The sequence below is a fragment of the Nymphalis io genome, chromosome 26 (genome assembly GCF_905147045.1).
Source record: "Nymphalis io chromosome 26, ilAglIoxx1.1, whole genome shotgun sequence".
Taxonomy (NCBI): Eukaryota; Metazoa; Arthropoda; class Insecta; order Lepidoptera; family Nymphalidae; genus Nymphalis; species Nymphalis io.
In genome coordinates, this window is record NC_065913.1 from 3,100,304 (window position 1) to 3,114,447 (window position 14,144).

General features: G+C 35.3%; 1 protein-coding gene across 13 annotated transcripts in view; it reads right to left on the bottom strand.

The window, feature by feature from the left end:
- Positions 1 to 10,944, bottom strand: part of LOC126778536 (keratin-associated protein 9-2-like) — a 43,922-nt gene extending 32,978 nt beyond the window's left edge. For 5 of the 13 annotated variants that reach the window (XM_050502182.1, XM_050502183.1, XM_050502185.1 and 2 more), the window contains exons 1-10: positions 10,836 to 10,944; positions 10,537 to 10,564; positions 9,674 to 9,732; positions 8,530 to 8,556; positions 3,625 to 3,651; positions 3,305 to 3,331; positions 2,785 to 2,811; positions 2,111 to 2,137; positions 1,177 to 1,203; positions 530 to 556 (exon numbers count right to left, since the gene is read on the bottom strand). In XM_050502182.1, the coding sequence (XP_050358139.1) occupies positions 530 to 556; positions 1,177 to 1,203; positions 2,111 to 2,137; positions 2,785 to 2,811; positions 3,305 to 3,331; positions 3,625 to 3,651; positions 8,530 to 8,556; positions 9,674 to 9,732; positions 10,537 to 10,564; positions 10,836 to 10,901 (342 nt within the window). In that variant the 5' untranslated portion in view covers positions 10,902 to 10,944. Of the gene's footprint in view, positions 1 to 69; positions 97 to 529; positions 557 to 1,176; positions 1,204 to 2,110; positions 2,138 to 2,784; positions 2,812 to 3,304; positions 3,332 to 3,624; positions 3,652 to 8,529; positions 8,557 to 9,673; positions 9,733 to 10,536; positions 10,565 to 10,835 lie in introns of those variants that run through there. The other 8 variants (XM_050502192.1, XM_050502196.1, XM_050502190.1 and 5 more) reach the window with 5 other exon arrangements.
- Between the last annotated feature and the right edge of the window lie 3,200 nt (positions 10,945 to 14,144).

The window sequence follows — 14,144 nt, forward strand, 5'->3', positions numbered from 1 at the left end:
ATATATACTTAATATTTACGTTTATAGACATAAAATAATATCATAAGTATTAATATGTATGTTACTTACATTTGATTTACAATTATCGCCCGAACACTGTAATTAAGTTATGACAAAGTGAAATTAGAAGTTAGAAACTAAATGATTCTCTTATCAAAGAAATATTTTGAATTTAAGAAAGAAAATTTGAAAAGAACCGGCGCAATTGACTGGGTTATAATAAAAAATAGATATAAAATAAAATGTATTTATATAATAAAAAAGATAATGAAGAATTATGTAATTGTTTAAAATTTTCAATTTCGAAAAGTACCTTGTCCTTATAATGTCTTTTATCACGACAAATAATATGTAATGACGTTTATCCGAAGTTTTATGAGAACCCATTTACACTTTAAGTTATTACGTAAGAAGCAAACACGCGAAAAAATAATATTTCTGTCGAAGTTGTTTTAAGAGCTATTTGGTAAATAACATACAAACGACGTGTTTATTAAATTATAATATTGATTTCTACCGAAATGTATACCTTTGAATGACACATTGCTCCGGAACACTGAAAAAATATATAAAAATTATTAAATATATTTCATTCAAGCATTTTTGAACCGTTTACAAGCTTCACCTTTGTCTTTAAAACGCTGATGGAATTCAAATGAACTAATTTAGCTGTAATCTGATTGGTCGGGTGATCATTGTAATTGGTCTGTGACAGACGATGATGCATTGGTGGTCGCCAATTCATCAGTGTCCAGATTTAAGTCTTTGTTAATTTGACTTTGAGCAACGCTTAAAAACACTTTAGCTTTAACTAAAAGCTATTATTTTTGAAATTTAGTTTTTTTTTTTTAAACTCGGCAGTTATTCTTTCTGATTAATAAGACAATGTATATTAATCGTATAAAAAAATCTAATAAAACTAGATACAAACTTTTTTATCATATAATTAGAATTGTAACCTGTATTATTTACAAAAGTGGGTATTGTAAATAATGTATTAATTTATATTATTAGAAGTTTATTCGTTACATGACATTTGATTAATTTTAGTTAAAGTTTCGTAATACGCTGTGTTAATAGACATTAAAATTCCCACTAGGCTGTATTACACCCGACGTAAGCCTAGCCTTACTTAAAAAAAAATGTTTTAACAATTGCTTAAAATGAAATTATTACCTGTGAATTACATTTGTACTCATGGCACTGTAAATAATATTTTTCAATTAATAATAGTATATTAAATATGAATAAGATATGTTTCAAAAAGTTGCCGGTATTGGTAGATATTTATGGTTACTTCCCTTAGTGTCAAAACTTGGAGTTCAACCAAAAATGGTTCTACATTTTCAATAAAGTTACTATCTAGCGCAAACTTGATTCAAATCGGATGAGCTGTTTCTGATGCTCGTTCAACCATACAGACTCTCTAACTATATAATAAATATCGATGTATATTAATGTGTGATATGTATGTTCGATATATAACGATACATATATTAGTATGCGTAGCTGTCGCACTGGTAATGTTTATATGTAAACATTTTAATTTAAGTACTCTTTAAATATTCTTTAGGAACTGAAAGCTCACCGCTGAGAAAGTGATATGCGGGACTATCTGGGACACTTTATGCGTGACTATCTTTTTAATAACATTATATGCCTCGTTGTCTAGTGGCTATATAAGGCTGATATCCTGGGTTCAAGCCCCAGGTCGGGCCAATAAATTGTTGTTGTGTTTTTCTTTTGAAGATTCTCAGTAATCGTTTGGAGTTTGGGAGTAGGAAGTGAGTACAATTCCGTGCCTGAAATGTAAAGAACGATGACGCAATAGACAACCAGGTTAAAGCCGATTTAGTGAATCTGACCTATGATTTAACAGTCACATTGCCAGTTTAATCATATCAGTAAAAATCAATGCTAAAGTTATATTTCGCCCAAGTATGGATAAAAGCTAGTGATTAAGATTCTTGAAAAGTTATAATTATTATGGTTAATGTCGCATATCACTTTCCGACATTTCACGAGCGTTTTCTGCGATGAGCTTCGAGTTTGTTGTTACAGACTAGCCTTACCGATAATAAGTAATGACGCTTCGGGCTTAAGAACTTACCAATGAGTTACATTTGGTACCATCACACTGGAATGAAAGTTTTTATTTTGAATTATAGTATTACTATTATAGTATTTCTTTACATAACTTTGGACTGTCTCGTTGGTGTTATGGCTAGATGTAAGGTCTCAGATCCCACGAACCTGTGTTCAAACTCCAGGTCGGGGCCATTAAAGTTGTTGGTTGTCGAAAAAGTCTTAGTAGTGCCTGTGTATAAATTTAAAATGTGTACAATCTCGTGCCTCAGAAATCACGTGATGTCAGTGGTCCTGTGTTTACATTTATTTACTCGATTTATTCTTATACATTCAGCTAAATCAATAAAAAAAAAACTACTATGATTTGAACGGGTCTTGACCTTATGTTCTTTATTAAAATGTTTACTATTGTGTTTTTGCAAAAATAAAGTGATTGTTTTTTTAATTTGTGTCTAGAACATTTAAATCCTAACCGAAGATTGCAAGTTCTAATTTGGAAACATTTTGATGTGCTCGATTTGTGTTTATTATTCATTTCGCATAATGGTGAAGGAAAACATCACGATTTTTGCCACATGTGTGTCTACAAATCCCCAATTTAGTGTTTGCAACCTGTAACAGTTTATAATGAAGTGTCCGACATGTGATGACAATATATATGCAGATTTATATAAATATAATATATAATAACATTACCAATGACTTTGAGTGTTCTCCTTTTGTCTGAAAATAAAAAAAAAACATTATCAAAACGTATTTTTTATTATTAACGTATTAAATATGTCTCGAAAAATTGCAACTGTGATTTTCGGTGGTAGGTTTGTGCCAGTCCATTTGGGTAGATATTATTCACTCATTACATACTCTACCGCCAAACAGCAATACCTTGGGACATAACATCTTAGTTCCAAAGATTGGTGGTGCATTGGCGCTATGATTAGTATTACTTACAGCGCCAATGTCTATGTATAGTGGTGACCACACCCATCAGGAGGCCCAATTGCCCGTCCACCAACCTATTCTATATAAAAAATTTGGTTTGTTTATTTGTTATGCTTGCGCGTGTTAACTCTTCAACTGATCATCATGAAATTTTGCACACAGGTTGTAAGAGGTACACAAATGTGCAAAAATGATGTACTCAAATACCTGCCGCGAGTGAGGCTGCGGGCGGAATCTACGATTATTATATTATTTGAAGTATTATCAAACTCACGATTGCGAAACAGAAGGGGCTGACACACTGAAATTTAAACAAAATTAATAAAAAGTACAATAGCCTATTGTATAAATAATTTATGTAAAGTCATAATTGGCAACATAGTAGTACATTTCCTTGAAAACGACTTGCTAAGAGTATTCTTTAAAAAAACAATCTATTTTAACGAAAAAAAAACTTTACCAATTAAAAAAGGTTATTCAGCAATTCTAGGATGTCGAAAATTGTTTTACTACAGAAGTTTTTAAAAAAAGAATTTCTACCTTACGAGACTGAAGCTTAGATTTAATTGTAATTGAAATTAAATATATACTTACGGTAGCCATACTATTTTTACCGACGCACTACAATAAGAATTAAAATTAATTTTATTAATGTAATATGTTAAAATGCTAAACTAATGTTATATAATACAATATTATTCTATATATAATATTGTTAGAAAATATCTGTGGACAATAACACTGGCAGCATACAAATCGTAGCTGTCACCGGCTTTTTTTGTCTTTATTTATTTTTTTAGGCGGGTAATTGTTATTTGTCAGTGTGAGATATCGAGGTGATCTGTAAACGATTTTTACTGCATAATTAGCTAATTTGAATAGTTTCTTTCGTGTAATGATAAAATGTCGTTCAATTCGTAGTTTTGAGATTAATTATTTCTTTTTAATTGATATATCAACAATATCTAGTACGGCTTTACTTATAAACGCTGCTCAGTATGTAAGGCTAAGTCAGATTGTAATATATAATATTAGATGTGATACGATTTATTATTGAATATTACTGGGGAGTGTGTGGCCGTGGAGTACCGGCTTAGAATAGTACTCCCCCAATCTCATCCCGTGGGTGTCGTAAGAGGCGACTGAGGGACGGGGAAAAGGGGGATGGGCAGCAGCGTCCCCCCTCCCATAAACATCTTACCCCCCTACTGCGCTCGCCAACACGCCTGCCCAGCGCGGCGAGTATGGGCAAACCCCTCCCTTAAAGGCAGATGCGCCCAAAAAAAAAGCCCCTAGTTACCGGCAAGGCTGCTAAGCCCGACCAAGGTAGCGGTCGCGGTATCGGCAGGGCAGGGGGTGCTAAGAATCACCGGTTTACGGCAGGCTACAGTATAAAACGACTGCACATGGCAACGTATAATGGACGCTCGATGAGGCTGGACCATCACCTCGCCGAATTAGAAGTTAAGAAGAGTTAAGTCATGTAAACTGGCATATACTGGGGTTATCTGAAGTCCGAAGACAGGGGGAGGACACGATAACTCCAGAGTCCGGTAACTTACTCTACTTCCGCGAAGGTGATAACCTCTCCCAGGGTGGTGTCGGTTTTCTAGTCAAAAAGGATCTCATTAGCAGCATTGTGGAAATCAGTAGTGTGTCAAACCGGGTAGCGTACCTTGTCCTAAAACTTTCCGACAGGTACTCCCTGAAGGTCGTAGGTATATGCGCCAACTTCGACATACTCTGATGAAGTGGTCGAAGCGATGTACGAGGACATCGCAAAGGCCTTCAACGACACCTCGAAGGCCCACTACAATGTTGTTATGGGAGACTTTAATGCTAAAGTGGGAGTACAAGATAGCGGTGAATCGAAAGTCGGACTTTACGGCTTGGGCTGCAGAAATCACAGGGGGCAAATGCTGGTAAACTTTCTCGAAGCGCAGGGGCTTTTTTTGATGAATTCTTTCTTTCAAAAGAAGCCTCAGAGGAGGTGGACCTGGCGAAGCCCCGATAACGTGACAAGGAACGAGATAGACTTTATCATTTCGAATAAAAGGCACATATTTAGAGATGTTTCAGTGATCAACAGGTTTAATACCGGAAGTGAACACCGCTTGGTTCGAGGCACTCTAAATATCAACTTAAAACCCGAAAGATTGAGAATGATGAGGTCTACTCTCCAACCTACCATGCTTCAAGCTGCTCAAGGCTCCGAAAAGTTCCAAATGAAACTTCAAAATCAATTCACCGCGTTGGAAACCATAAGCAGCATTGATGAGAGAACCGACACGCTGGTCAAAATACTGCAAAACACATCCCGCAAGTGTTTTCCGCCACAGAGAAGAGACAACGCACCAAAACTCTCTTCTGAGACACTCGAGTTCATGAGAAAACGACGAGAACTACCATCGTTTTTGTCAGATAAGGCCTTAAATCGAATAATAAAAACGCTGACGCGACGCGATCTCCGACGCTCCAATACCCGTGCCATCAAGGCTGCGATTGAGCAAAATCGGGGATCGAAAGTGTTCGCTCGCAAGTTTGGGAGGCCGCGTCTGACAAAACTTAAAACTGAAAATGGTGGGGTCGTTACCTCTAGGCCTGAGATTGTCGGAGAAGTAGTGAGGTTTTATGGGCAGTTGTTCTCTTCAAGATCGGATAAACCCGTGGGAATCAGTATTGATGACCAGCGCGCCCCTCTTATGCGCTATTACTCCGAGGAGCTCCCGGTCGTTGACCAAGGAGAGATTAGGGCGGCTCTAGAACAGCTTAAAAACAACAAAGCTCCGGGAGATGACGGAATCACAACAGAGTTGCTTAAGGCAGGCGGGACTCCGGTCCTGAAAGAGCTAGCAAGCCTCTTTAATTCCGTCATCCAACATGGCAAGACCCCGGAAACGTGGAGCGGGAGTGAGGTGGTACTGTTTTTCAAGAAAGGTGATAAAACCCTCTTGAAAAACTACAGACCAATCTCCCTCCTGAGTCACGTGTATAAGCTGTTCTCAAGAGTCGTCACGAACCGTCTCGCCAGACGACTTGACGAGTTCCAGCCCCCAGAGCAAGCCGGCTTTCGATCAGACTACAGCACCGTGGACCACATCCATACTGTTCGGCAGATTGTGCAGAAGACCGAAGAGTACAATCAGCCGCTGTGTATGGCATTTGTGGACTACGAGAAAGCCTTCGACTCCATCGAAACCTGGGCAGTGCTCGACTCATTGCAGAGATGTCATATCGATTGGAGATATATCGAGGTACTAAGATGTCTGTACAACGCCGCTACAATGACTGTACACATCCAGGACTGTAAGACGAAGGCGATCCAACTGCGCAGAGGGGTGAGACAGGGGAATGTAATATCCCCGAAACTGTTCACCAACGCGTTGGAAGACGTTTTCAAAACGCTGGATTGGACTAGGTATGGAGTCAATGTAAACGGCGAGTACATCTCACACCTTCGATTTGCCGACGATATCGTCATCATAGCAGAGTCGCTGGAACAACTCACCGAAATGCTGCGTAGCCTAGGCGAGTCTTCCCGGTGTGTCGGTCTCGGTATGAACTTGGACAAGACCAAGGTCATGTTCAATAGGCATGTCGTGCCGGGACCGATATACGTCGAGGGGAAACCTCTCGAAGTTGTTAGTGAATATACCTACCTAGGACAGATAATACAAGTCGGTAGGAACAACTTCGAGAAGGAAGCCGATCGAAGAATTCGCTTGGGATGGGCAGCATTTGGCAACCTTCGTCAAGTCCTCAAGTCGTCTATACCGCAATGTTTGAAGACGAATGTCTTCAACCAATGCGTCTTACCTGCCATGACATACGGTGCCGAAACGTGGACACTAACTGCGGGACTAGTCCACAAATTCAAAGTCGCTCAGCGTGCTATGGAGCGAGCTATGCTCGGAGTATCTTTGAAGGATAAGATCAGAAATTAGATTATCCGGAAAAGAACCGGAGTCACCGACATAGCTTGCAAAATTAGCAGGCTGACGTGGCAGTGGGCTGGTCACGTATGTCGTAGGACCGATGGCCGTTGGAGCAGACGAGTCCTAGAGTGGAGACCGTGAATCGGCAAGCGCAGTGTAGGGCGCCCTCCAGCCAGGTGGACCGACGACCTTTAGAAGGTGGCGTGCACCAACTGGATGCGGAAGGCGGAGGACAGGGAGCTTTGGCGCACCTTGGGAGAGGCCTATGTTCAGCAGTGGACAACGATTGGCTGTTGATTGATTGATTGATTGACTGGAGAGTATCTGTCATTTTTTATTATTAATTAATAATAGTCTATATTTTTAATCTGGCAACAAGAATATTGACAGATACTCTTTATGACGGGAAACTGATAGACTTTGAATTATTTTTACGAGCATTGCGGATTGCGTGTTGAGATCTAGTTCTTACAAGTAAAACTCTTCTTACAAGTGATCTCTTTCCGCCAATAATGATTTAATATTCGACAGAAGAATTCATAATTAATAACACTACGATCAATTTTACCAAAAAATATGAACATTAATTATATTTTTAATTTCACAACATTAAAATTTGTGAGTAAAGATTTCTATTTCAAATGAATTTATGCATTAAATTATATGATAATTACATAATTTACAAATTTAATCCGTGCTAATGAGGCTCGACCACGGTCGATCGCCCACAATTAGCGGAATCATTACAAAATAGAACAAGTGTAGGTTACAAGCCATCGAACCGTGTAAATATGAAATTTAAACCCGAAATCGGGGAATGATTGTTTCATAAAACACTAGTTTCTGCATTAAAAAAAGATGTAAAGGGGTAACAAATTAATTTTTTTTATAGAAAAGGAAGGTGGACGAGCATAGGGGCCACCTAATGGTAAGTGGACACCAACGCCCATAGACATTGGCATTGTAAGAAATGTTAACCATCGCTTACATCACCAATGCGCCACCAACCTTAGGAACTAAGATGTTATGTCCCTTGTGTCTGTAATTACACTGGCTCACTCACCCTTCAAACCAGAACACAACAATACCAAGTACTGCTGTTTTGCGGTAGAATATCTGATGAGTGGGTGGTACCTACCCAGACGAGTTTGCACAAAGCTCTACATTTATAATATTATGTAGGATTAAAAAATAACTATATCAAAATTTCTATTAAATTGTAATGGCCTTATAATGTTTATTAGATGGTGTGGAGTAAACAAGGATTTCTCTCTTTCTGTCATTATTGATTTGACATTTGAAAGATGATGACAGTATAGTTTAACTAATCACCAGAGTCAATATCTCGACTCGAATTTTCAATGTTATTTTTCTTTTTAATATTTTAGAATAAGATAAGAATAAAGATTCAACTTAGAATTTTAAAATAATTATAATTTTTTTCCATAAGGAACTAATTTAATTTAATGAAAGTACCAAATATAATCTGTTTCCAAGCCAGTTACTAATATTCCTAAAAGCTATATACTACATTTACAAACTCGAAAGAATACATAATACTTACATCAGCTCTACAGTATAAATCTTTGCACTGAAAATTATATATAAAAAATTTATTAATTATTCAAAAAAAAGCATTTATATTATCGTTATTACAATTCGAAGGAACTGAGCCAGAGTTATTTCAGGAACAACAATTTTCATTCCATGGTCAGTGGATTTACCACAAATAACTTCTATACCACTATGTTGGATATTTCGTCACAATTAAAAAACGTGTAATAATATCTTGGGACATTATTCACACGCGGCCATCTGATCCCAAACTAAGCCGAGCTTGTACTATGGAAACCAGACAACTGATATACTACATGTACTACTTTTCTTTTGCAAATACATACTTATATAGATTATTACACCCAGAATCAGGACAAACAGACACGTTCATGCTCACAAATGTCTGTCCTGGGTGGGTATCGAACCCACAACTTTCGACGTGAAAGGCAAATATCTACCAACCACGCCAACCGGCCCGTCAAAATAAATTGATAAATTTTTGGCTATAATCATACGTTCTAATTGTAAATATAAAAAAAACTGTTAAAGAAAGATGTGTGAAAGATTACGACTGTTTTCAATAATAATGCTGATCTAATGGTCTAATTTCAATCATAATAATGTTGTGAACTGCTTTGCTTATTTATTCATAATGGCTGTTTCAAATAATAAATAATTATTGTGTACAAACATTGGTATTGGTGATAAAATAATATTTAATCATTTCTAAGACATGAGAGATATATTTCCAAATCGGTGGTAGATTTTTGTAAAATCCATCGTGTACAAAACCAGTGTATGTTTATTTTTAGGCTTGAGTCAAGCATTAATAAGACGATGTGATGTCCCTTTGGAAAATTGAAAAACCCATCGATTTTAAATATTGAAAAAAGTCGTACTATACAAGCTATTGACCCAATTGCACTCATTTGGGTGATGAATTGTCAATTTCAGTGTTAGACTGATATTTAATATTCCGGAGTGCGTGTATGCTGACTGCCAACCTTTGCTAGTCTGAGTGGAACTCGAAGAAGTAGTGTGCTTACTCTTACCTCACTTTATCTTTATAAGTGTGTGACCATAGTTTCATAGTCGAATTTTTTTACTTTTGTGGCTAAGTCGTGTTAAGTATTTATAAGTAACATATTTACCTCATCTACACAAACTGTTCTTCTGTCTCTGAGTTTGAAGCTGGTATAACTTTCTGAAACTTGATTAAGATTTTGAAATTTAAGAAAAAAAATACCTTTAAATGCCTTCTCGTAGAAGTGCCGTAGAAGATGATTTAAATACAGGTTGAAACCTTTAAATATTTCTCGATAATGATAAAACCTATACCTATTAAACTTTTTTCGGTATACTTCAATGACTCGGATTTTGTCATCCATGCATAGTTTATTATAATAATTCATCTATATATATAAATGACTTTTCTATGGAGGTCTTAGCCCACATATAAGTGTACAAACATTGGAATTTAAAGTCGTAAAAGTACTAGAAAAAAGGAGGAATAACAACCAAATAATTATTGGCATAGCCAACGTTGGCAAGTGACACTTACTGTAGGGTTACCAGGGTAACCATTTTTTTTTAATTTAATGATTGTAACTGGTGCAAAAGATAGACTTAATACATTTTTACCAGTTAACCTTTAGTAGTTAGTAGCAGCTTATGAATATCCCACTAATGGGCTAAGGCCTCCTCTCCTTTTTTTTTTAAGGAAATCATTTTGGAGTTTATTCCACGTAGCTCCAATGTGGGTTAGTGGAATACACATGTTGCATTATCACGATGTTTAACTGGGCCATCTCAGCTTTTTATAACAATCTTTAAGCTAATTAGAAATACACGAAGGTGGTTCTACATATTTATTATACTATCACATAAGGTAAAATATTAAAACAGATAATACTAAGGTATAGCCTAGGCATTAGCCTAGCTGTGGGAATTTATAAGACTTTTTTGTAAAAAGTAAAAAATAAATAAAAAACTTTTAATTAGAATTTGTTTTTACCATCTGGTGCTGTTTTTCCGAACCACAACTGAAATAAAAAAAGAGATTAATAATTAGTAAAACGTAAAAACTTCTCAACAATGAAATCAGAAATTAGAAAGATTTAAAATGAAGGTATTTAATGTTAATAAATTGGTCAGCACACACACATACACACAATCTAGAGAAGACTAAACTGAGAAACCACTGTACAGATATGAATGAAGGCCATGATCCAAAATTGCCTAGTATTAAAAAATAATGTGTAATAACATGACTGGTATACCAATATAATTTTAAATGGTAAAAATACAACTTACCCCCTCAAATGTATCTAAAATGCAAATAAATGAAACTATAAATAGATACACATTATTCGATGGCATCTTGAAAAGTAGTTTGTTAAGGTTGTTCCGAGATTAGCTCTTGTGGCATATCAAATCAATTTTTCTTTAATTTAAGATAAAACTATGAAACATATGGTATCATTTTAATTGTTATATATAAGTTTTTGTTTTCGGCTTTGTTTGTTATTCATGTTCAATTATGTACTTTTATAATAGAACATAGCAAAAATGCAATAAATATTTAATAAAAAAGCTTAATAGTTTAAACAAAAAGTTAAGTAACAGCCTGTGAACGTCCCACTACTGAGCGAAGGCTTTTTCCATTTTGAGAAGAAGGTTGGAGCCTACTCGGAGAAGTAGGTTAGTGGATACACGAGCCACATTTCCATTCGCCACATACAAGGTTCCTTAACATGTTCACCACCGAGCAAGAGACGAATTACTCACACAAATTCGTAATCATTATTCGGTTTAAACTCGTTAAGATTCTCATCTTCTAGCCACTGGGCTATCGTGGCACTAAGATAACAATGGGTGATTAATATTAAAATATTATTATTATTCTAGTCTGCAAATGATCAACTGCACAAAAACATAAAGAGATTATTTATAAAGTTACACGTTAAGACGGACTAAAAGTGTATATAGTAGCTATGAATTTATATATGGAATGCTAGAAAATAGCATGTATGCTTGAAAAATAATTGAAATCGAGAAATAAAATAAAAAATAATCTCTCTTCCTTTCACGAAAGAAAAGAATTTTAATTAAACACAAAGGGTAGGTTGGGACATTAAGAGACACGTCTTCCGTTTTAAAAAAGAAGTTTTTGATAATTTAGGTTATTCAGGTGCGGTAAATTATTGAGCCAATACTATCACTATATAATATTGAAATAAAATAAATATATAATATTGAAGCACCGTTTTCTCGCTTTTTGTTTTTAATTACAAAGAAGGCTCGTCTCTAGAGGAAATTTTCCTTTAGCATCCCTTAAATATGAACAGTTATGAGAGGAGGTTCTCAGTTTATTGCCATCTGTTTTGTTTTTGATACTTTTTTAAATTTTAATTTAATTAACTTTACTATACTCATTAAGCGTATTGCTTTGTTGTATTTTTTAAGGATAAATTTATTTTATTGGTGTTATAAAGCTTTAAAGTAATTAAATAATACCTTACGGATTTCTTATACATGGAGTGGTGATCAATTAAACAATGCTGTCTTCTTCTTTCGAATGTCAAAACAATTATGATAGAAAGAGAGAAATGATTGATTAACTTAGAACTTCCGCTATACAAGGTATATAAGTACGGCTATTTCATCATCAATCTTTAATCGTCCACTGCTGGACATAGGCATCTCCAAGCACGTCACTGAGCTTAATCTTCAGCTCTCAATCTCTACCAGCTGGAGGGCGTCCTACGTTACTTTTGCTTAGACGTGGTTTCCACTCCAGTACACGTCTCTTCCAACGGTTGTCGGTTCTGCGACATATGTGACCAGCCTAATGCCACTTCAAATTAGTAATCCTTTGGGCTATGTCGATACTTTGGTTCATCAAAATATTTAATAATACTCAGTTGTATAATTTATACTCATTTTAATAAAAAATATATGAAAAAGTATTGCACCAAATAAAAAAGGACATTTTGGTTTAGTTGTTTCAATTGACGTTTTATAAATAATATAAGAATAATAATAATGGCCTCCAGACTGATTTCGTCCATGGTAGCCAATCACAAGAGAAATTAGCTAACTGCGCAGAAGATATTATAGTGCTTAAGTGTGTGCGCAAACACAGGTGCACTCTCTATTCCCTAGCTTTCATAATCCGATGGGACGACAATCTGACGCGACCTGAGAGAGTTCAGGTGCAGGACCAACGGCTTTACGTGCTTTCCGAGGCACGGGAGTGTACACACTTCCAAATTCCAGATTTCGGGCAGGTACTGAAAATTTTCTGACAGAAAAACCCAATAACTTTTTACAGGTCCGACCTGGGAATTGAACCCAGGACCTCCGGGTCTGCGTCCTTACATCTAGCGACTAGATCAAAGAGGCAGTCGTTAAATAATATATTCTACCACGAAAGCGACGTTCTATCTTTGTAACAAAATTTATAAATTTTAAGATACATGATAATGTAATTTCTTCCTAAAATCAATTCAATAAACAACAGTATAAATAATATATAAAAAAATATTCGCCTTTAAGACGATCTAACGACATCATGTATTCATTTTTAACGAAGGGCCTTATGAATAATTTATTTATTATTAAGATGTATCTCATTACTTTCATTAAATTATTATATTATATAATTTCAAATATACATAATTGTATTATTACATATTTATGTATTCCCGTTAACAACCTCGTCGGTCTTGTGGTTAAACCATTTAATTCCGATGTTTAGGGGTCATACTACGGATCAGTAAAGGCAAAACAAAGTTTTGTGACAAAATTGTGCTCTGAAATATACATATGAAGTAATTTCTTCAAATAACAATTAAAAAAATGCAATTAATTAATATTTTAATTTATTTTATTTATTATGTTTACTTACTATCACTTACACTTATACATTTAAAGAACAATTAATACAAACTTATTTATTTATTTATTTATTTATTTAACACTTTTTGCACAACATATACATAAAATGAGAGAAGTAGGAAACAATCAAAGAAAAAGAAAATAAAAAATTGTGCGCAAAGGCGGTCTTATCGCTTATAGCGATCTCTAACAGACAACCTTTGGTGAAAGAATTTTGTAAGAGAACAGGTACTTATTATTTAAGTGTAGAGATTAATTAAAAGTAAACAGAACATGTGAATGAAAAATGGAAACCAGTTCATAAATACAAAAAAAGAAGCTTAAAAAAAAGGAAGAAACAGAATACAAAAATAAAAAATAAACAATTTTATAAATATATCCAATAAGTGATACTCGTAACTATTTGTCATTCAAATACTTGTCTACATACTTCCTAAAGTTTCGAATTGAATCCGTGTGAATGTCGACAAAAGAACACACCTGGCTCCTAAACCAGGTGTGTTCTTTCCAGGTGTGTTTCCAAGGCTGTGTAAACTCCTAAGTTTACACAGCCTTGGAATTGGTGAAAATGCAAAAAGAACAGTTCTTCGCAAGGGTGGGCAGAGGGGTGTTATCGGAGATCGAGGATATCTAGCAGGAACTCTAAGTTGAATTTTTATAAGCAATTCTGGACAGTCTAATAATAATAATAATAATAATAATAATAAAAATTTATTGCTTCAG